Source organism: Melanerpes formicivorus, unplaced genomic scaffold (genome assembly GCF_026170545.1).
Source record: "Melanerpes formicivorus ecotype bairdi unplaced genomic scaffold, bMelFor1.0.p_v2 SCAF_9, whole genome shotgun sequence".
Lineage (NCBI taxonomy): Eukaryota > Metazoa > Chordata > Aves > Piciformes > Picidae > Melanerpes > Melanerpes formicivorus.
The window spans coordinates 5,531,971-5,554,484 of record NW_027142361.1 but is presented as its reverse complement, the minus strand read 5'-3'; the positions used below and the strand labels follow the sequence as shown (position 1 = coordinate 5,554,484).

Genomic DNA, 22,514 nt, shown 5'->3' with positions numbered 1-22,514 from the left:
ACTTGTTGCCATGGTCTAGTCATGGGGTCTGTGTTGATAGGTTGGACTCGATGATCCTCGAGGTCCTTTCCAACCTAAGTGATACTGTGATACTGTGAATGAAAGATATATATACCCTGAAAGGTCATAATGAGGAGAGTAAGCTGAAGTCCTAATTGAAACACTTTTGATATCTGGGAGGTCATAATTTTGATGAGGGTAAATGATTCTTCTTGCTGCTTCTTATTTTAATACCTCTATGTCTTTTTCTCAATACAGATAAGGAAGTTTTCTGCTCAGACAGATTTGGCATTGGAAGAGACGGGTCCATATTAATAAAGCCATGCTGTGATTCAAACAATGCAGATAATTTTAACCGAGGCAATAAAACTTACAAGTGCTCCAACAAATCATGGAAAATGGAAAGGAATAACTGCCTGTCTGCAGCAATAAACAACCTGCTGATGAGTGCTGAGGTAACATCTATGAGTTTTCCAGACATTGAGACAGGGATGGGGCAGGAGACAGCAAAAAATGTTGTTGGGTGGTTTTTTGCTTACCAAAATCAAAATTCTGTGACGCATTAAAAATAAAAAAATTTTAAAAATCCAAAACCACACACACAAAAAACCAAACCCACAAACCAAAACACCAAACCCACAAACCAAAACCAACACACAATCAAATATTTAATTCAAACTGTCTTTTAAAATAATGTTTGAGTATATCTACACAACCCAGTGAAAGAGGCAAGGTCCCTTTCTCTGGCCCAGGGGTTGTGGAGCACTACATGGTTAATATTTACACACATGAATGATCTCTTCCCTAGACCAGGTGGCTTTATTCACATCATCCAGCGAGAACATTCACTGGCCTGGAGTGTTCCCTGAACACTCAGGTATTGCCTCAGTGACCCCTGGTTTGCACAAGCCCAAAGTATGCTACAGAGGACACTGGCAGAGATGCAGCAGGGACAGCTCTCGGCCACTGCCCAGTTTAGCATGCCCCAGTAGCCACTACACCAGAGACATCCTGGACCTATCACAGTTGTCTTCTCTTCTACAGACCATCTATAGTCACTCCTCCCTCCCCCCCTGAGGTTAGGTGAGAACAATTCTCATTCTTTCATCAAATACTGTACCTCTCAGGCAGAGGTATAATTACTAAATTACATACTTTCTTAATTTGCTAGATTGCTCCCTCATATAGTTTGGGCTCAGGCCAAGTATTTTCTCCCCCAAATTTCCCAGGAGCAGTCTGTGAGTTAGCATAGACCTCAGACCACTCTCAACAGGTAGCTGAAGGGTCAGAGCATTGAATACTACCAGCAAGTCTAGAACTGTCCTGGCTCTATTTATTTTATTAGTATGGGGGTATCTATTATGAAGGAGGACCAAGCTTCAGGTAAATTGAACATGTGATTGTGGTGGGTTTTGGAAGGGTAAGGCCAAGAAGCCTCCTCCCTTCCCCCTTGTAAGGTAAAAGGGAAAAAAAATTGAAGGGAAAGGAAAAAAAAACTCACAAGCTGAATTAGCAAAGCAGTGGAGCTATATTTACAAAGCAATGTAAGGTATGCAGGGGAATATTTACAAATTTACAATATCTACAATATATACAAAGATATACAACAGAGTAACACAGAAATGAGAGTGACCCCCTCGGACAGAGAGGGGTTCCCCACCTCCGCTCTCCCCTCTCTCCCCCCTTTCCCCAGAATGGGATAGAAAGAGAAAGAAAAGAGAGGAAAAAAAAGTTAGAAGCAGTTCGTGTTAATTGGAAGGGAGTTAATATACCGGCCTTTATCTGTCTTCAAGGCCGAGGCCTTGGCAGAAAGCCCAGCACAGGCAGAGCTGCTGCACGAAGAAAAGGCGGAAGCAAGACTGACAGAAAAGTCGTGGAAATGTCCAGTTCACTCCCAGTTCCGAAGGTGCTTCCTCCCACTCTCCCAATGAAATTAGTTTAGACTATTCCTTCCGTTTACCAACTTCCGTCCACCATATTCCCTTTCTTAAGGGGGCAACGTCAACCGGCCACAGTGATATAATGTTATCTTCTGTTCCAGTCTTTGGTCAACAGTCCTGAGGCAAAAGCAAAACTGCCTAACTACCTTGCAGAGCTTAACAGACAGAAAATGATCAAGGCTTAATAAGCAGTTCTCCTGCAAACCTAGGCGCAATCGTTACCATCCTGGATATGATCTCCTCTATCCCAGCAGATGCAGAAGAGCCCATTATTGAAGTAAGGTTTTGGTTTAACTCTTACCTTTACTTTTCAAGCCCTTTGTTCCCTTTTGTCACAGGGGATGACACTATCCTTGAAGACATTTCACAGTTAGTAGGGGCCAGGAACAGAAAAGTATTAAGAGAATGAAAGGGAATGAAATGAAATGAAGTAAAATTAAATTAAATTAAATGACAGCAAAGATACAGAAGAATTGGCAAAAAGCCAAAATGATGAAGACAAGAAGCCTGTTCATAAAACAGATGCTTCTGTGTGTTCAGCAACTAGAAATGCTGTAGGGATTCATAAATGTCTCTAGCATTCTGAGGTAGGGGGAAAGACAAGCAGTGGTGGATAAAAAATTTAGAATGAGATAGCAAGGTGTGCTTGAAGCCAAGAAAGTCAATTGTATCCTAGGTTGCATCAAAAGCATAGTGGCCAGCAGGTCAAGGGAAGTGATTCTACCCACCTACTCTGTGGAGGCAGAGACCCCATCTGCAGTACTGTGTCCATCTCTGAGGTCCACAGCACAAAAAAATCTCTTAAGGCACTGTGGTGAAGAGGTAATTACATTTATTAATATGAAATATGAATTATGAAAATATTATTTTTATTAATTACCAAACTATTAATAACCGATGAATCACCAACTTATATGCATGTTCTATACATGTTCTAGTGCATGTTCGTGAAATACATTCCACAAGTGGCTTAGTGTTATGATTAGAACTTAATTGAACTAGTTACAAACTATTTCTACATTATATAACGAAGGGTGCAGTTCTGCCACTTGGCCACTAGCGGGACGTGGGCGGCTTCTGGCTATACACAGTAATATTACAATCTTTCTATGCGTCAGTGCTTACTCTGCTAGACATGGATACTTTGAACTGAGTGCTAGTGAATGGAAAGCATGTGGACGATATTCTGTAGCTGTTTGTAGCAAGGTGGGGGTCCTTGCAGATGGTTGCCGCTGGACTGGTTCCTAGTCGAGTTGGACGGCGGTGTTGGGTTACTGTCTCCTCTCTTCACAGCAGGGAAGAGGGAATAGTGGAACCTGGGCTTAGCGTGGAAGCAGATTCCCTTCAGGACTCGGTCGATTCCCTCCAGACAACAGGGATCGGTCCTGGTCAAGGTAGGCCCGTGGGGTCGGCTCGCACGGCAGGGTGGGGTGACGGTTGCCAGTAGGCGGGCTCGGAGGACGCGGCAGCAGGCAAAGCTACGGGGTCGGCCCAACCACGGCGATTCTCGGGGCTGATGCAAACAGCCTCGGAGAGAGAATGCGGCTGCGTTAGGTGACGGATTCTCGTTTACTGAGCTTAAAGGAATAGCGGGACTCTCGGAGTGGTCCCGGGTTTGGTGCAGTATAGGCACGAACAATGCTTTAGTCTCCCCTGAGGTTCACAGGGCTCAGAGCGGCACATGTGGCAGCTCCTCTCCTGCTACGGCGGGGCTAGGCATACGTGGACTCGGTATCGATCAAGTCCCTTCTCCCCGGCAACTGGGCAAATATTACCCTCGGGGGTCGGTCCAGTCCTCCAGTGGCACGGTGGGCTCTCCCGGTCAGTACGACTGGCTGTAGCGACGCTGGGCTCCTCAGCATCGCTAAGGTCCTCCCTCTGTGCTTCTCACGATGCAGAGGCTTTCAGTATGTGTGCATGTATAACAGAATCTAACAACAATAAGCTCAATGGCTCAATGGCAAAGGCTGCAGCTCGAGAGTTGCTCTCTCGAGCAAGCACAGAGACAAAGTAAAAGAGGGGGCAACTTGTTTACCAACTGGGGTGATACTTATAGATTCCTCGAGGCTGGGCTTGACCAATGGGCACTCTCATAAACAACTGGCTTCAGCCTATAGAAAGCGTGAAGCTAGAATTATGCCCATACTTGGTGTCCGCACGAGCACTGCATGCGCTGGCTGCATGCTGGCCTGGCTAATGCCTTGGCTTTTGTCTTCCTCCAGGAGGAGGGGGAACTTGTCCACATGCTGGGACAAGATTCAGTATCTGGGCATAATGTGCCTTCACCACAGGCAGGTCCAAAGGAAGGCTGTGAAAATGATTAGGGCTCTGAAACATCTCCATTGTGAGGACAGGATGAAAGAGTTGCAATTGTTCAAGCTGGATAAGAGAAGGTTCTTGGGGAGACCTCACTGCAGTCTTTCAATACTTTAAGCGGGCTTACGGTAAAGATGGATAAATAACTTTTAGCAAAGCCTGCAAGGACAGGACAAGGGACAATGGTTTTAAGCTGAATCAATTGCATATTACAACAAATGAAAAGCAAAATAAACCTTAGGAATACTTGGAAACCTTGATTGTGAAGTATAGAGGGAAAGCATTACTCTTCTTAGCAGAAAAGTGAAAGGAGACTTCGTGTTTTGTAGGTGGAGATTCCAACATGAAAGAGCCTGAGAAATCAAAGATATCACAAAGGTTGAAAAAGAAAGGAAAGAAGGTTAGAAAAGAAAAAATGCTATGCAATATGTTTAAAAAAAATAAAAAAGCAAGCCGCATGGCTTCACCTGTGGAAACTTTAGCTTGAAGATAGAGCATGCAGAGGGTTAACAACTGAAGATTCCCCATGAACTGAGGAAAATAAGAAAATATTGGGCTTTTTCAAAAGTCAATTCTAGGACCACACCAAGTTACCATCAAAACCAACAATGATTAGTATGAGATTTCAGTAACAGCATTATTCTGTTCTTGTTCCAGAATTTCCTCTCCACAGTGAACTTTATTGTAGCTGATTCCACATTACAAGCTTGGGAAGACCTGAATAAAGAGGAGACATCCAAAAGTTCTTCATTACTGCAATCAGTAGAAAATTTTTCCCTGCGCCTCCAGCCACTTAATAATAACATTCCTTCTGTCTCTGCAAAAAATCTTCAGCTACAAGGTATAGTTGTCACAGAAAATAGCAACACAGATTATAAGAACTTCACCAGTACAGACAACCTCACAGTTAATGTGCACATTTGTGAAACTGAAATTCAGACTCTCACCCGAAATTCAACCATTGTCAGTGTGATGTACTCAACCCTTGGACATATTTTGCCCCAGAATAAATTTGAGTATGTGAATGGCTTACTGATATCAACAACTATGAGTAGCAACAGAAGCCAGAAGTTTGCTGTTAATATGACCTTTGCAAAGAAAAACTTGTCTCTGAAGATGCCCCAGTGTGTCTTTTGGAACTTCACACTCAACAAGCATAGAGGAAGCTGGGATACTCATGGTTGCACATCCACAGAGCTAGAAGATTATGTCATTTGCTCCTGCAATCACTTGACATCCTTCTCCATTCTGATGTCACCTGATAAATCCTCCCATGTCATCCTTGAAGATTATATTACCTACATTGGCCTGGGCATTTCGATTTTGAGTTTGGCAGCCTGCATTATCATTGAATCCTTAGTCTGGAAGTACGTGATGAACAACACAACCTCCTACATGCGCCACGTCTGTATACTCAACATAGCTACATCACTCCTGATTGCTGACATTTGGTTCATTGTCACTGCCTCCATCACTGACCAAAACCAACAGATGAGCAGAAATATCTGTTTTGTGGCCACTTTCTTCATCCACTTATTCTATCTGTGTGTCTTTTTCTGGATGCTCAGCTTGGGACTCATTCTTTTCTACAGACTGATCTTCATCTTATATAACACAAGCAAGACCGCACAGAAAGCAGTGGCATTCTTTCTGGGATACGGGTGTCCTTTTGTCATTGCAGTCATCACCATTGTTGTCACGTTGCCAAAGAACAATTATACTAGAAAGGATTTCTGCTGGCTCAACTGGAAGGACAGCAAAGCTCTCTTAGCCTTCGTTATACCTGCCTTGATCATTGTGGCCATGAATTTGTTCATCACAGCAGTTGTTATAATAAAAATATTGAGGCCAGCTATTGGAGACAGGTCAAACAGGCAGGAGAGGATCTCTTTGTTTCAAATTGGCAAAAGTGTGGCCATCTTGACACCACTGTTAGACCTCACCTGGGGATTTATAGTTTCATAGTTTCATAGTTTCATTCAGGGTTGGAAGGGACCACAAGGATCATCTAGTTCCAACCCCCCTGCCATGGGCAGGGACACCCCACACTAGAACAGGCTGGACAGAGCCTCATCCAGCCTGCTCTTAAACACCCCCAGGGACGGGGCCTCGACCACCTCCCTGGACAACCCATTCCAGGGTTTCACCACTCTCATGGTGAAGAACCTCCTCCTCACATCCAGCCTGAATCTCCCCACCTCCAGCTTCATTCCATTCCCCCTAGTCCTATCACTACCTGATATCCTGAGAAGTCCTTCCCCTGCCTTCCTGTAGGCCCCCTTCAGATACTGGAAGGCGACAATTAGGTCACCTCGGAGCCTTCTCTTCTGCAGACTGTACAGCCCCAACTCCTTCAGTCTGTCCTCATAGGAGAGGTGCTCCAGCCCTCTGATCATCCTCGTGGCCCTTCTCTGGACACGTTCCAGCACCTCCACATCCCTCTTGTAATAGGGGCTCCAGAACTGGACACAGTACTCCAGGTGGGGTCTCACCAGGGCTGAGTAGAGGGGGAGGATCACCTCCCTCGACCTGCTAGCCACACTTCTCCTGATGCAGCCCAGGATCTGATTGGCTTTGCGGGCTGCAAGTGCACACTGAGAGCTCATGTTGAGCTTTTTGCCCACCAGCACCCCCAAGTCTCTCTCCTCAGGGCTATCCTCCAGCCAGTCACTGCCTAGCCTGTATTTGTGCCTGGGATTGCCTCGACCCAGATGCAGGACCCTGCACTTGCTCTTATTGAACTTCATGAGGTTGGCCTGTGCCCACCTCTCCAGCCTGTCAAGGTCCCTCTGGATGGCCTCCCTTCCCTCCAGCGTGTCTGCTGCACCACGCAGCTTGGTGTCATCAGCAAACTTGCTGAGGGTGCACTCAATGCCACTGTCCATGTCACCCACAAAGATGTTGAATAAGACAGGTCCCAGGACTGATCCCTGAGGGACTCCACTTGTCACTGGCCTCCACTGGGACATGGAGCCATTGACAGCCACTCTTTGGGTGCGGCCATCAAGCCAGTTCCTTATCCATCTAGTGGTCCACCCATCAAACCCATGTGTCACCAGTTTGGAGACCAGGATGTGGTGCGGGACAGTGTCGAAGGCTTTGCTCAGGTCCAGGTAAACGACATCAGTTGCTCGCCCCTCATCTATTAATTTTGTCACCTGCTCATAGAAGGCCACCAGGTTGGTCAGGCAGGATTTGCCCTTGGCAAAGCCATGCTGACTGTTCCCAATCACCTCTTCACTATTCTTTTGAGCGAGTAGTGACTCCAGGAGGATCTGTTCCATGATCTTTCCAGGCACAGAGGTGAGACTGACTGGCCTGTAGTTCCCTGGTTCCTCCTTCTTGCCCTTTTTGAAGATGGGGGCAATGTTTCCCCTTTTCCAGTCTGTGGGGACTTCACCAGACTGCCAGGACTTTTGAAATATAATAGAGAGGGGTTTAGCAACCTCATCTGCCAGTTCTCTCAGCACCTGTGGGTGTAACCCGTCGGGTCCCATGGACTTGAACACTTTCAGGTTCTTCAGATGATCACGAACCTGATCTGCACTTACAATGGGCAGTTCTTCCTCCCTGTCCCTGGCTTTGACTTCCATAACATCAGGAGTGTGGCTAGAGGCCCTTGCAGTGAAGACTGAGGTAAAGAAGTTATTAAGTACCTCAGCCTTTTCCTCATCACAGGTGACCATGTCACCATTTTCTTTTCTGAGGGGGCCCACACCTTGCCTAGTCTTCTTCTTCCCATTAATATACCTGTAAAAGTTCTTAGTATTCCCTTTAATCTCCCTGGCTAGATTCAACTCAAACTCTGCTTTGGCTTTCCTAACCAGGACTCTTGCTGCTCGGGCAGCTTCCTTGTATTCCCCCTGTTCTACCTGTCCTTCCCTCCACTTCCTGTAGAGTTTCCTTTTAAGTAATAGTGTGTCCAGTAGCTCCTTGCCCATCCAGGCAGGCCTCCTAGCATTCTTACCTGCTTTTCTCTTTGTTGGTACACAGAGCTCCTGGACACAGAGGAGGTGGTCCTTGAATACTGACCAGCTGTCCTGGGTCCCTCTTCCCTCCAGGGCTTTGTCCCATGACACTTTGGCTAGCAGATCCCTGAAGCGATCAAAATCTGCATGCCTAAAGTCTAGGGTCATGAGCTTGGAATACTTCCTCCTGATTGCCCTGAGGATGTTAAATTCAACTGCTTCATGGTCACTGCAGCCAAGGCCGTCTATGAGCCTCACATTGCTTACCAGCCCTTCCCTGTTGATGAGAACAAGGTCCAGCATAGCACCATTTCTTGTTGGTTCCTCCACCATTTGGAGGAGGAAGTTGTCTTCTATGCAGTCCAGGAACATCCTGGATTGCTGGTGCCTTGCTGTGTTGTCCCTCCAGCAGATGTCCGGGTGGTTGAAATCACCCATGAGGACCAGGGCTTGTGACCTGGAAGCTGCTTCTATTTGCCTATGGAGGGCCTCATCTGCTTGGATCTGCTGGTCAGGTGGCCTGTAGGAGACCCCCACAGTAATATCTTCTTCCCCTGTCCTGCCTTTAATTTTGACCCATACACTCTCAACTAGCTTATCATCCCTCCCCAGTTGGAGCTCCACTGATTCCAACTGGCTATTGACATAGAGGGCAACACCTCCTCCTCTCCTTCCCTGCCTATCCTTCCTAAAGAGTTTATACCCATCTATGCCTACATTCCAGTCATGGGATTCATCCCACCAAGTTTCAGTAACAGCCACTATATCGTGGCACCCCAGCAGCACAGTGGCCCTTAACTCATCCTGTTTGTTGCCCAAGCTGCGCGCATTCGCATAGAAGCACTTCAGCTGGGCTGGCCCTGTCCTCCTCTTGTGCCAAATCCCCTTGGTTTCCACAGAATGTCCTGGTGGATCATTCGTGGCTTGCCTCAGGGCAGCAAGTTGAGAGCTCTTACCAGCTCTCCTTCTCTCTACTGCTGGTGAGCTGCCCCTCTGTTTGTCACCAGCCAGCAGGAGACTATTAACCCCTTCCCCCTTCAAATCTAGTTTAAAGCCCTATCAATGAGCCCTGCCAATTCCTGCCCCAGGATTCTTATCCCCCTCTGGGACAAGTGTGTCCCATGAGTTGTTTTCAGCTCAGGTGCCTTGAAAACCAGTCCATGATTGTGGAACCCAAAGCCCTGTCGATGGCACCAGCCCCTGAGCCATGAATTGATCTGTCGGCCCTTCCTCAGTGTGTCCTCATCCATTGCTGACATTAGAGGGATGGCAGAGAACACGACTTGAGCCCCTGATCCCTTTAGCATTTGCCCTAAGGTTCTGAAGTCTTTCTTAATAGATTGTGAGCCTCTCATTATTACATCGTCACTGCCCACCTGAAAGACCAGCAGTGGGTAGTAGTCCGAAGGACTCACGAGGTTGGGAATTCTATCTACAACATCTTTTACTTGGGCACCAGGGAGGCAGCTGACCGCTCTATGAAATGGGTCTGGTCTGCATATTGGGCCCTCTGTTCCCCTCAGTAGGGAGTCTCCTATGACGATGACCCTGCGAGGTTTCTTTTCTGGGTAAGTTTTAATTTGGGCTTGCCACTGTCATCAAAGACAGTCATCGAGCTTTTCACATCCTCTTTTCTCTGCTCAATGCTTTGCATGTTAGTTAGTTATATGGTTTTCCTTCCTTTACAACCATTTAACATCTAGTGACATTCTTTCAAGTGTTGTGCTTGGAGGGAAATAAGAACAGCTTGGGAAAGCTCAGGTTTGCCTTGCACTTCTTCATTCCCACTGGGAAACCCATTCCAGTTTTACTGTAAGTCAGCAGTATTCAATGTTCTCAGCTGCCTTAACACCTTAACAGATGTGCCTTATAGATAAAGCTGACATAAAGATAACTCCCATCTTCTTTAATAGTTCTGAGAAGAAATTAATTCCTGAAGATCAGAAAAATAGCCCTATTATGTTCAGGTGGACCAGCTTCAGGATGCATGGTCCCATTTATGGTGCATTTAGAGGCATCATATTATGCCTTTGTGGGCTCAAGTAATGAGAGAGTATAAACGACATGAAAGTCACCAAGAATAGTTGTGTAATACTAATAATAAAGGTAAAAATTGGCCATAAAACATATGATTGGGAGTGTTTAGTTGGTATAATTTTTACAACATATTTAGGTGGTCAGTAGGATCGCAGTGAGCTGGGATTTCTTAAGGACATATGTGACCGGTTGAGGCTGTGCCTTTAAGAAAGGGAATATAGGGCTTTAAACTAGATTATAGGGCTTTAAACTAGATTTGAAGGGGGAAGGGGTTAATAGTCTCCTGCTGGCTGGTGACAAACAGAGGGGCAGCTCACCAGCAGTAGAGAGAAGGAGAGCTGGTAAGGGCTCTCAACTTGCTGCCCTGAGGCCAGCCACGAAGCTTATGACCCTAGACTTTAGGCGTGCAGATTTTGATCGCTTCAGGGATCTGCTAGCCAAAGTGTCGTGGGACAAAGTCCTGGAGGGAAGAGGGACCCAGGACAGCTGGTCAGTATTCAAGGACCACCTCCTCTGTGTCCAGGAGCTCTGTATACCAACAAAGAGGAAAGCAGGTAAGAATGCTAGGAGGCCTGCCTGGATGGGCAAGGAGCTACTGGACACACTATTACTTAAAAGGAAACTCTACAGGAAGTGGAGAGAAGGACAGGTAGAACAGGGGGAATATAAGGAAGCTGCCCGAGCAGCAAGAGTCCTGGTTAGGAAAGCCAAAGCAGAGTTTGAATTGAATCTAGCCAGGGAGATTAAAGGGAACACTAAGAACTTCTACAGGTATATTAATGGGAAGAAGAAGACTAGGGAAGGTGTGGGCCCCCTCAGAAAGGAAAATGGTGACATGGTCACCTGTGATGAGGAAAAGGCTGAGGTGCTTAATAACTTCTTTACCTCAGTCTTCACTGCAAGGGCCTCTAGCCACACTCCTGATGTTATGGAAGACAAAGCCAGGGACGGGGAGGAAGAACTGCCCATTGTAAGTGAAGATCAGGTTCGTGATCACCTGAAGAACCTGAAAGTGTTCAATAGATGAGGGGCGAGCAACTGATGTCATTTACCTGGACCTGAGCAAAGCCTTCGACACTGTCCCACACCACATCCTAGTCTCCAAACTGGTGACACATGGGTTTGATGGGTGGACCACTAGATGGATAAGGAACTGGCTTGATGGCCGCACCCAAAGAGTGGCTGTCAATGGCTCCATGTCCCAGTGGAGGCCAGTGACAAGCGGAGTCCCTCAGGGATCAGTCCTGGGACCTGTCTTGTTCAACATCTTTGTGGGTGACATGGACAGTGGCATTGAGTGCACCCTCAGCAAGTTTGCTGATGACACCAAGCTGCGTGGTGCAGCAGACACGCTGGAGGGAAGGGAGGCCATCCAGAGGGACCTTGACAGGCTGGAGAGGTGGGCACAAGCCAACCTCATGAAGTTCAATAAGAGCAAGTGCAGGGTCCTGCATCTGGGTCGAGGCAATCCCAGGCACAAATACAGGCTGGGCAGTGACTGGCTGGAAAGTAGCCCTGAGGAGAGAGACTTGGGGGTGCTGGTGGACAAAAAGCTCAACATGAGCTCTCAGTGTGCACTTGCAGCCCACAAAGCCAATCAGATCCTGGGCTGCATCAGGAGAAGTGTGGCCAGCAGGTCGAGGGAGGTGATCCTCCCCCTCTACTCAGCCCTGGTGAGACCCCACCTGGAGTACTGTGTCCAGTTCTGGAGCCCCTATTACAAGAGGGATGTGGAGGTGCTGGAACGTGTCCAGAGAAGGGCCACAAGGATGATCAGAGGGCTGGAGCACCTCTCCTATGAGGACAGACTGAAGGAGTTGGGGCTTTTCAGTCTGCAGAAGAGAAGGCTCTGAGGTGACCCAATTGTGGCCTTCCAGTATCTGAAGGGGGCCTACAGGAAGGCTGGGGAAGGACTTCTCAGGATCTCAGGTAGTGATAGGACTAGGGGGAATGGAATGAAGCTGGAGGTGGGGAGATTCAGGCTAGATGTGAGGAGGAGGTTTTTCACCATGAGAGTGGTGAAACCCTGGAATGTGTTGTCCAGGGAGGTGGTCGAGGCCCCGTCCCTGGAGGTGTTTAAGAGCAGGCTGGATGAGGCTCTGTCCAGCCTGATCTAGTGTGGGGTGTCCCTGCCCATGGCAGGGGGGTTGGAACTAGATGATCCTTGTGGTCCCTTCCAACCCTGAATGAAACTATGAAACTATGAAACTATAATATGGTGGACGGAAGTTGGTAAATGAAAAAAAGGATCCAAACTAATTTCATTGGTAGAGTGGGAGGAAGCACCTTTCCCTTCAATTTTCTTTCCCTTCACCACGGGAAGAATTGTGAAATGTCCGTAAAGATTACACCAGGGCAGATAAGGAGCCAGTTCTAGCTTGGCTTAGTAGGTGTTATGATACAGGTGCTCCAGCTCTAACAGTTGGAGACAAGTCAGCAGCTCAGTTAGGAACTCTATCGAGGGATAATGGAATAGATAGACATCTAGGCAGGGTTCTCGGTAAGGTTAATCTGTGGATACGCCTTTTAATGGTGGTTGCCCTGAGATACCCTTCCTGAGATGATCTTCCATGGAATCCTAAACCCTGGACTACCATAGATGAGGGAATTAAGCGCTTGAGAGAATTTGCTGTTAGAGAGATACTCTATGGTGAACATGAAACTCTGAATCCTGATGTCATTCCTGTGGGTATTGGTCTTGCTAAAAAGCTCATCAAACTTGCTCCTTCCAATTATGCAAACATTCTGGCAAGCAGAATTGTGTCAAGAAATTATGGTGGAGCTTCTCCTACGGTTGGCCAATTCAGTGATCAAATGAGACAATTAGAGGATAGCATGACACGTGGTTCTTTGGTTTCAGCCATTAAAATTATGTCTGGTGATATACAGAATTTCATAAGAGAGTTAAAGGATGAATTTAGAAATTCCATATCCCAATTGGCACAAAGGGATAATTTCAATTCTTCCTCCAGGTGGGTACAAGTTTCATCTGTGAGGAACATACGTCCTCCAAGGAGGTCGTTCCAAAACAGATCAAATCAAAACAGACCACCAAGGCAATCACGTAGAACTATTTGGATAACTCTGCGTGATCAGTTTGGTGAGAACATGAACCGCTGGGATGGCCAACCAACTTCTAATCTTTACAGGAGACTGAGGGAATTGCAAAGTGGCAGAACCCGAGGTAGCAATACCAGAAGGGTAGCTGTTACTTCCACACTTCCCCAGAACAACTCTAGTAGCTCCAACAGTGGCTCCAGTTGTAACATGCAAAGTTATAACACTGCACACTGTGCACAATGCACATGTGGGCATGTTCCCCATAACTAGGGGTGCCCTGCCTCCCGCCAGGGGGAGGTGAGGGATAACAGATATAATAGAATCTATTGGGATGTGTACATCCAGTGGCCTGGCACTTCTCAATTTCGGAAGTACAGGGCCTTGGTTGACACAGGAGCTCAGTGCACCATAATGCCATCAAATTATCAGGGATCAGAGTCTATAACTATTCTGGGAGTCACTGGTGGATCTCAAGAGTTAAGTAAGGTAGAGGTTAATATAAGTTTAACTGGTAAACAATGGAGGAAGCATACAGTTGTGACCGGACCTGACGCACCTTGTATTTTGGGAATTGATTTTCTGAGAGAAGGGCGTTTCAAAGACCCTAGAGGTTACAAATGGGCTTTTGGAGTAGCTTCTATAGAAATTGATGGACAAAAATTGAAGCTATCTGCCAGACCTGAGCTTTCTGATGAATCTGCAGTTGTGGGACAATATAAGATACAGGACATTAAATTGCCGGTTGCTTATCAGACTGTGCATCAAAGACAATACAGAACCAACCGTGACTCTTTGTTGCCCATTCAGAATCTGATTCGTCAGTTGGAGAGTCAGAAAGTCGTCAGCAAAACTCATTCACCTTTCAACAGTCCAGTGTGGCCTGTGCGGAAGCAGAATGGAGACTGGCGTCTGACAGTGGACTACAGACCCCTGAATGAAGTAACCCCACCTATGAGTGCAGCAGTACCAGACATGATGGAGCTACAGTATGAGCTGGAATCCAAAGAGGCCAAATGGTATGCTACCATAGACATTGCTAATGCATTTTTCTCTATTCCCATAGCAGAGGAATGCAGACCTCAGTTTGCTTTCACCTGGAGAGGAATCCAGTACACTTTCAACAGACTGCCAATGCGCTGGATCCACAGCTCAAGCATCTGTCATGCAGTGATCCACGATGCTCTGGAGAAAGGTGGCGCTCCAGAACACATCCAGTTCATCGATGATATCATCGTCTGGGGTAAAAATGCTGAGGAAGTCTTTGAGAAATGTAACAAAATCATTGACATTCTTCTGAATGCAGGTTTTGCCGTCAAGCAAGACAAGGTGAAAGGACCTACCACAGAGATTCAGTTTCTGGGAGTGCGGTGGCAGGATGGACGCCGACACATTCCAGTGGATGTGGTAAATAGAGTCTCTACCATGGCAAATCCCACTAACAAGGAAGAGACCCTACGTTTCTTGGGGATAGTGGGATTTTGGAGACTGCACATTCCAGGATACAGTCAGATTGTGAAACCTCTGGATGATGTGACTCGAAAGAGAAACCATTTCCCCTGGGGACCTGAACAACAAGCAGCCTTTGACCAGATAAAGCAAGAGGTAATTCAAGCAATGGGTCTGGGACCTGTCCGAGATGGTCCAGACATTAAGAACATTTTGTACACGGCTGCAAGTGAGAATGGTCCAACCTGGTGCTTGTGGCAAAAAGCTCCATGTGAGACACGTGGACGACCTCTTGGTTTCTGGAGTCGAGGTTACAGAGGTTCAGAGGCTAATTATACTCCAACAGAGAAAGAAATTTTAGCTGCCTATGAAGGAGTGAAAGCATCTTCTGAAGTGATTGGAACTGAATCACAACTTCTCTTAGCTCCCAGATTACCAGTTTTGAATTGGATGTTCAAAGGCAAAGGCTCCACACCACATCATGCCACAGACTCAACATGGTCTAAGTGGATGGCTCTGATAACACAGAGAGCTCGAATGGGAAATTTTGAGAGACCTGGTCTAGTGGAGGTGATCTCAAGTTGGCCTGAAGGTACCAACTGTGTTAAACCCCCAGAGGAGAAAGTAACTCGTGCTGAGGAAGCTCCTCCTTACAATGACCTTTCTGATGATGAAAAGAAATATGCTTTGTTCACAGATGGTTCCTGTCATCTTGTTGGAAACAAGCGAAGGTGGAAGTCTGCAGTGTGGAGTCCGATACGCCGAGTTGCAGAGGCGAAAGATGGAGAAGGAGAATCCAGTCAGTTCGCAGAGGTAAAAGCTGTCCAGCTAGCTCTCGACGTGGCTGAACGTGAGACATGGCCAAAGCTTTATCTCTACACGGACTCATGGATGGTAGCCAATGCTCTATGGGGTTGGCTAAAGAACTGGAAGAAGAGTGGTTGGCAGAGGAAAGGAAAACCCATTTGGCAGCCGACCTGTGGCAGGACATTGCTGATCGAATTGAGAGAATTCCGGTGGAAGTGAGACACATCGATGCTCACATTCCTAAGAGCAGAGCTACTGAGGAACAGCAACACAACCATCAGGCAGATCTAGCTGCAAGAGTTTCTCAAGTAGACATGGATTCTAATCTTGATCTCGACTGGAAACACTGAGGTGAGATATTCTTAGCTCGGTGGGTTCATGATTCATCAGGACATCAAGGCAGAGATGCAACATACCAATGGGCTCGTGACAGATCCATAGACATTTCCATGGATGCTATCACACAAGTCATCCATGACTGTGACATTTGTGCTGCTATTAAGCAGGCAAAACGACTTAAGCCCTTGTGGCATGGTGACAGATGGTCCAAGTACAAGTATGGTGAAGCTTGGCAGATTGACTACATCACTACAACGTTCTCGTTCTGGTAAGCAATACGTGCTTACTATGGTAGAGGCAAACACTGGATGGTTGGAAACTTATCCAGTTCCACATGCAACTGCACGCAACACCATTCTCGGTCTGGAGAGACAGATCCTGTGGAGACACAACTTGTGGTGGAAGATGAGGTAGTTGAGAGCCTGTGGGTCAAAATCAGAGGACAACCTAACAAATCTGACATCCTGATTGGAATCTGTTACAGACCACCCAACCAGGATGAGGCGGCTGATGAGTTGTTCTACAAGCAACTGGAGGCTGTCTCAAGAGCATCAGATCTTGTCCTTGTTGGTGACTTCAACCTCCCAGATATCTGCTGGGAACTTAATTCAGCAGGGAGGAGGCAGTCCAGAAGATTCCTGGAGCGAATGGAGGACTGCTTCCTGACACAGCTGTTAAGCGAGCCTACCAGGGGACAGGCTCTGCTTGACCTGCTGTTCTGCAATAGGGAAGGGCTGGTGGGAGATGTGATCGTGGGAGGCTGCCTAGGGTGCAGTGACCACGAGATAGTGAAGTTTTCAATATGCAGGGAGATTGGGAGGAGCACCAACAGAACCTTCACCTTGGACTTCCGAAGGGCGAACTTCAGCCTATTTAAAAAACTTGTCTGCAAAGTCCCCTGGGTACCAGCCCTCATGAACCAAGGGGTTCAGGAGGGTTGGACCTACTTCAAACAGGAGCTCTTGAAGGCACAGGAATTGGCGGTTCCCACGTGCCAGAAGGCAAGCCGGCGGGGAAGGCGACCGGCCTGGATGAGCAAGCAGCTCCTGGAGGATTTAAGGGGGAAGAGGAGGCTGTATCACCTTTGGAAGGAGGGGAAGGCTTCTCGAGGTATGTTCAAGGAAGCTGTTAGATTATGTCGGAATAAAATTAGGGAGGCTAAGGCCCAGCTGGAACTGGAGCTGGCCACCACAGTCAAAGACAATAAAAAGCATTTTTATAAATATATTAACAATAAGAAGAGGGGCAGGAAGAACCTGAACTCCCTAGTGGACCTGGAGGGGAACACAGTTACTGAGGATGAGGATAAAGCTGAGGTCCTGAACACCTTCTTTGCCTCAATTTTTAACAGCAAGGCAGGAGTTCAGGACGAGTGGTCTCCGGAGCTGGGCGTTGGGGTCGGGGAGCAGAGTAATACCCTGGAAATCCATGAGGAGTTAGTTCGGGACCTGCTGAGCCACTTGGATATCCACAAGTCCATGGGACCAGATGGGATCCATCCTAGGGTGCTGAGAGAGCTGGCGGATGTGCTAGCTAGGCCACTCTCCATCATTTTCCTCCAGTCCTGGCTCACCGGTGAGGTCCCAGATGACTGGAAACTGGCCAACGTGGTCCCCATCCACAAGAAGGGTCGGATGGAGGAACCTGGAAACTACAGGCCGGTCAGCCTGACCTCAGTGCCAGGGAAAGTGATGGAGCAGATTATCCTGGCGGCAATAACTGCGCACCTGAAGGATGGCCAAGGGCTCAGGTCCAGCCAACATGGATTCAGGAAGGGCAGATCCTGCCTCTCCAACCTGATCTCTTTCTATGATCAGGTGACCCGCCTGGTGGATGTGGGGAGGCCTGTGGATGTGGTCTACCTAGACTTCAGCAAGGCCTTTGACACCGTCCCCCACAGCAAACTGCTGACTAAGCTGTCAGCCCATGGATTGGACCATTACACTCTGTGCTGGGTTAGGAACTGGCTGGAGGGCCGGGCCCAGAGAGTGGTAGTGAACGGTGCCACATCCAGCTGGAGGCCAGTCACCAGTGGTGTCCCCCAGGGATCAGTGCTGGGCCCTGTCCTCTTCAACATATTCGTTGATGATCTGGATGAAGGGGTAGAGTCAGTCATCAGCAAGTTTGCAGATGACACAAAGTTAGGGGCAGATGTTAGTCAGTTAGAGGGTAGAAAGGCTCTGCAGAGGGACCTCGACCGACTGGACAGATGGGCAGAGTCCATTGGGATGGCTTTCAACAAGTCCAAGTGCCGAGTGCTGCACTTTGGCTACGGCAATCCCATGCAGAGCTATAGGCTGGGGTCGGAGTGGCTGGAGAGCTCCCAAACAGAGAGGGACCTGGGTGTGCTGATCGACAGCCACCTGAATATGAGCCAGCAGTGTGCCCAGGTGGCCAGGAGGGCCAATAGCATTCTGGCCTGCATTAGGAATAGTGTGGCCAGCAGAAGCAGGGAGGTCATTGTGCCCCTGTACTCTGCTCTGGTTAGGCCGCACCTTGAGTACTGTGTCCAGTTCTGGGCTCCTCAGTTTAAGAAGGACATTGAAACACTTGAGCGTGTCCAGAGAAGGGCAACAAGGCTGGTGAGAGGCCTTGAACACAAGCCCTATGAGGAGAGGCTGAGGGAGCTGGGATTGTTTAGCCTGGAGAAGAGGAGGCTCAGGGGTGACCTCATTGCCCTCTACAACTACCTGAAAGGTGGTTGTAGCCAGGAGGGGGTTGGCCTCTTCACCCAGGCAACCAGCACCAGAACAAGGGGACACAGTCTCAAGCTGCGCCAGGGGAGGTTCAGACTCGAGGTGAGGAGGAAGTTCTTCACCGAGCGAGTCATTCGGCATTGGAACCGGTTGCCCAGGGAGGTGGTTGAGTCATCGACCCTGGAGGCGTTCAAGGGGAGATTGGACGTGGCACTTGTTGCCATGGTCTAGTCATGGGGTCTGTGTTGATAGGTTGGACTCGATGATCCTCGAGGTCCTTTCCAACCTAAGTGATTCTGTGATACTGTGATACTGTGACACGGAACTCTAGAGAGGATTGAATCAGACAACGGAACTCATTTCAAGCACAACCTTGTAAAGAGCTGGGCAAAAGAGCACGGTATTGAGTGGATATTCCATATTCCCTACTATGCACCAGCTTCAGGGAAGATTGAACGCTACAATGGCTTGTTGAAAACCACTCTTAAAGCCATGGGGGGTGTATCTTTGAAAAACTGGGAAAAACATTTAGCACAAGCAACCTGGCTGTAAATAGTAGAGGTTAAGTGAACTGAGCCTGACCTGCATGTTCAGATTTGCTACGGAAAGTAGAAGGTGATAGAGTTCCTGTTGTTTGAGAAAAGAATCTGTTAGGTAAAACTGTTTGGGTATTTTCACCCTCAGGAGAGGCTAAACCTGTCCGAGGGGTGGTTTCAGCTGAAGGTCCGGGTCACACTTATTGGGTAATGCAAGCGAATGGTGAAATTCAATGTATACCACAAAGAAATTTAACTTTAGCTGAAAGAGGTTAATTTCAAACTGTTGTGCAGCTACATCGCGTCCAAAGGAAGAATCAACGAAGAATCTGCAGTGCATGAACCCTGAGATCCCTGAAAGCCCTGAGTCAACTAAGAGACCCTGAGAATCCCTGTTTCCCTTTTCTTCGCTTCGCCGGCGAAGAAATGAACTGTTTTCCATTTTTCTCATTTTCTGATTTTCTTGGACTTTTGAATCATCTACATCTAAGCATAGCCGGAATGGACTATGAACTTTACTTACGAACTGTAAATATCGTTTTGGATTGGATGGACAGTATGAACGGCCAATGAAATTGTTTAGAAGGGGTGGACTGTGACGGGTTGAGGCGGTGCCTTTAAGAAAGGGAATATGGTGGACGGAAGTTGGTAAACGAAAAGAAGGATCTAAACTAATTTCATTGGAAGAGTGGGAGGAAGCACCTTCTGAACTGAGAGTACAGGAGGGTATCCTGGGCATTCCAGTACTTTTATCTTCAGTCTTTCTTCTGCTCCTCCGTCGAGCAGCGGCTCTCTCTGTGCTGGGCTTTCGGCCAAGGCTTGACCTTGAAAAACTGATAAGCTGCAAGGCCTGTATTAACTCCTTTCCAATTAACACATAACGGCTTCTATCTTTTTTCCTCTTTTCTCTGTCTTTCTAACCCGCTCTGGGGAAAGGGGGAGAGAGGGGGAAGCGGAGGTGGGGAACCCCCTCAGCAGAGGGGGGAACTCTCATTTCTGTGCTACTTTGTTGTATATTTCTGTATATACTGTAAATATTGTAAATCTTGTATATATTTCCCTGCGTTTCCTTGCTTTGTAAATATACAGCTCCACCGCTTTGCTAATTCAGCTGTGAGTTTTTTTTCCCTTCCCCTTCAATTTTCTTTCCCTTTACTTTACAGGGGGGACGGAGGAGGCTTTTTGGCCTTACCCTTCCAACCCTGCGACAACATAATAGTTACATCTCTTAAGAATGACACCAAAATTACATGCTTCAGAGCAAACTCACCTGCCTGCTAGCTTACCTGAGAAGCATTGGCAGGGTATGTCTTCTGTACACATATGTCCCTTCTTCCAGATATGGTTATTGCCAGCAAACTATCAGTTTCAAAGAGTAGATATACACAAAGTTAAAAGAAGATAGGCCTGGAGAACTCCTGCCACATTAGCAGGCCAGTTAAGTGAGATGCAGTTAAAAAAGTACCTTCTGTTAGAGCTCAGAGTTTAAATAGTCAACATGGACAATGTTTGAGATAATGATGAAGTACTGCAATTAAAAGGTTGGTGTCACCAGACTGCATTATCTGTCTCCTAGGGATTATTCATTTTGGTCTTTGGGGCTCCCTGGGACAAGAAGGTAAGAATTTGAACTATTTCTTATACTATATGAAAATACTGTTGGAATTTGAACATAATTGCTGCATTTACTCATTGATAACTTCTTTTTAACAAATAGATACAAGAAGCCCTGCTAAAGAGGAACTCAACATCCAAGTGGAGTTCACAACGATCAAAGGTTACAACCTTAACCTAAGAATATATTTCACTTACTGTTGAATAGGAGAACCTTCTCCGAGTTTCTTTTAAGTCAAATGCACTTTACATTCTAAAGTAGTCAGAGAAAGAGAAAACGTTAACAGCATAACTATGAATATAAGCCCTTTACCCAATGTCCATTATTTCACCTATGGTAAAAAATTAAAAGGGGGGGTTGTTGGACTAATCTTTAGCAGATCTTCTCTCCACACATCCTTCACCAATTTCAGGGCACCTCTGGCCATTCATCCAAAATACCTAAGGGGAAGCAGACGCTTTTAAGTTACAGGAAAATGCTGTCATGGGGACAAAAGAAGTTAATTAATTACAGGTTGGACTTGATGATCTTTGAGGTCTCTTCCAACCTTACCAATTCTATGATTCTATGATCTATAAAATTCAAAAAATATATAGTCCAATTGGAAAGATGCAGAGCAGAACAAGTACTGAAGAGACTGTGGATTGCTGTTCTAGAGTGACATAAACCTCTTCAGCCTAAAGAGCTGATAGGAAATGTAAAGGTGATATATGATGCTATGAGGCCATGGAGCAAGCATGCCATCCACTTTGACAATTAAGGACCAGACCTGACCCTCATGAGAGGCAGATTCAAAGAAAGAAAAGGATATGTAGGCCTCTTTGCTCCTGGATGCTATGGATGTTAGACATCCTCCCAAGTTTTCTTATAGTTTACTTCATTTTGTGTAAGCTTAATAGGTCATTGAGGGCTGTTAAACACCAAGGTCTTGCCTTTGACTCCAGAAGTCCCTGTACCTCTGGTAGCCAGAAGTGGAAAGAACACTGTGAAGATATGCTGCTGCAAGATTCACCTTCATAAAATTCTTCTGAGAGTCTCTGCTACAGCCCATGCTGGATAAGAAGCAACTGGGCTAGAGGATCTTTGTACCCAACCAACTTCACATCTGCTTACAGCATTAAGCAGCCAGTACCAGTTAGAAAGGTTGGGAGAACATTTTCTCAGTATGAACAAATGAATAAAACAATGAGGTTTGACAAACCTCTGAAACAGAACATAGGAGGGTGACCACACATGGTGGTCATAGCCTCAATGATCCAGGATGTGTCTAGCAGCCTTAGAGCTAAGGACTAAAACTCATTTGGCAAAGAACTCTGCTGGCTGGAGACATAGAGTTTATTATCCTCTTCACCCTGATGCCAAAGGTGTGTTCATCTCTGCTTCCACATGAGTGGCCACATTCCCAGACACAGAATACAGGGAAGTTTCAACCATCAGGAACAGAACACCTCTATCTGAGATAGAAGCTTTTTGGCTTTGCCAAAGTATCCATGTCAGGGCAGATAAGGAATTGAAGGCATCAGAGTCGAAGCACTGGTACTTGGGGCAGCAAAATAGAATGCCAATATGCTTATGTGCTAATGGAACTTAATTGTATTTTAGTATCTGAACACAATTTATTCAGAAGAGCCTATACAGGCATTGCCAAATGACTGGGAAAGTGACTTAAAACTCATCATAATTAAGATAGAGAGGCACATAGCCTCAAAGGAATTAAGACTGAACTGTCAGTTCAGAGAACCAGCATTGACTCA

General features: G+C 46.8%; 1 protein-coding gene across 1 annotated transcript in view; it reads left to right on the top strand.

Annotated features, from left to right (window-relative positions):
* Positions 1-21,950, top strand: part of ADGRF5 (adhesion G protein-coupled receptor F5) — a 681,975-nt gene extending 660,025 nt beyond the window's left edge. Inside the window, 8 exon segments of the mRNA XM_068143265.1 lie at positions 259-455; positions 2,042-2,096; positions 2,099-2,217; positions 4,914-6,212; positions 9,798-9,878; positions 20,722-20,763; positions 20,863-20,922; positions 21,705-21,950. Coding sequence (XP_067999366.1) covers positions 259-455; positions 2,042-2,096; positions 2,099-2,217; positions 4,914-6,212; positions 9,798-9,878; positions 20,722-20,763; positions 20,863-20,922; positions 21,705-21,725 — 1,874 coding nt within the window. The 3' untranslated portion in view covers positions 21,726-21,950.
* The last annotated feature ends 564 nt before the right edge of the window (positions 21,951-22,514 follow it).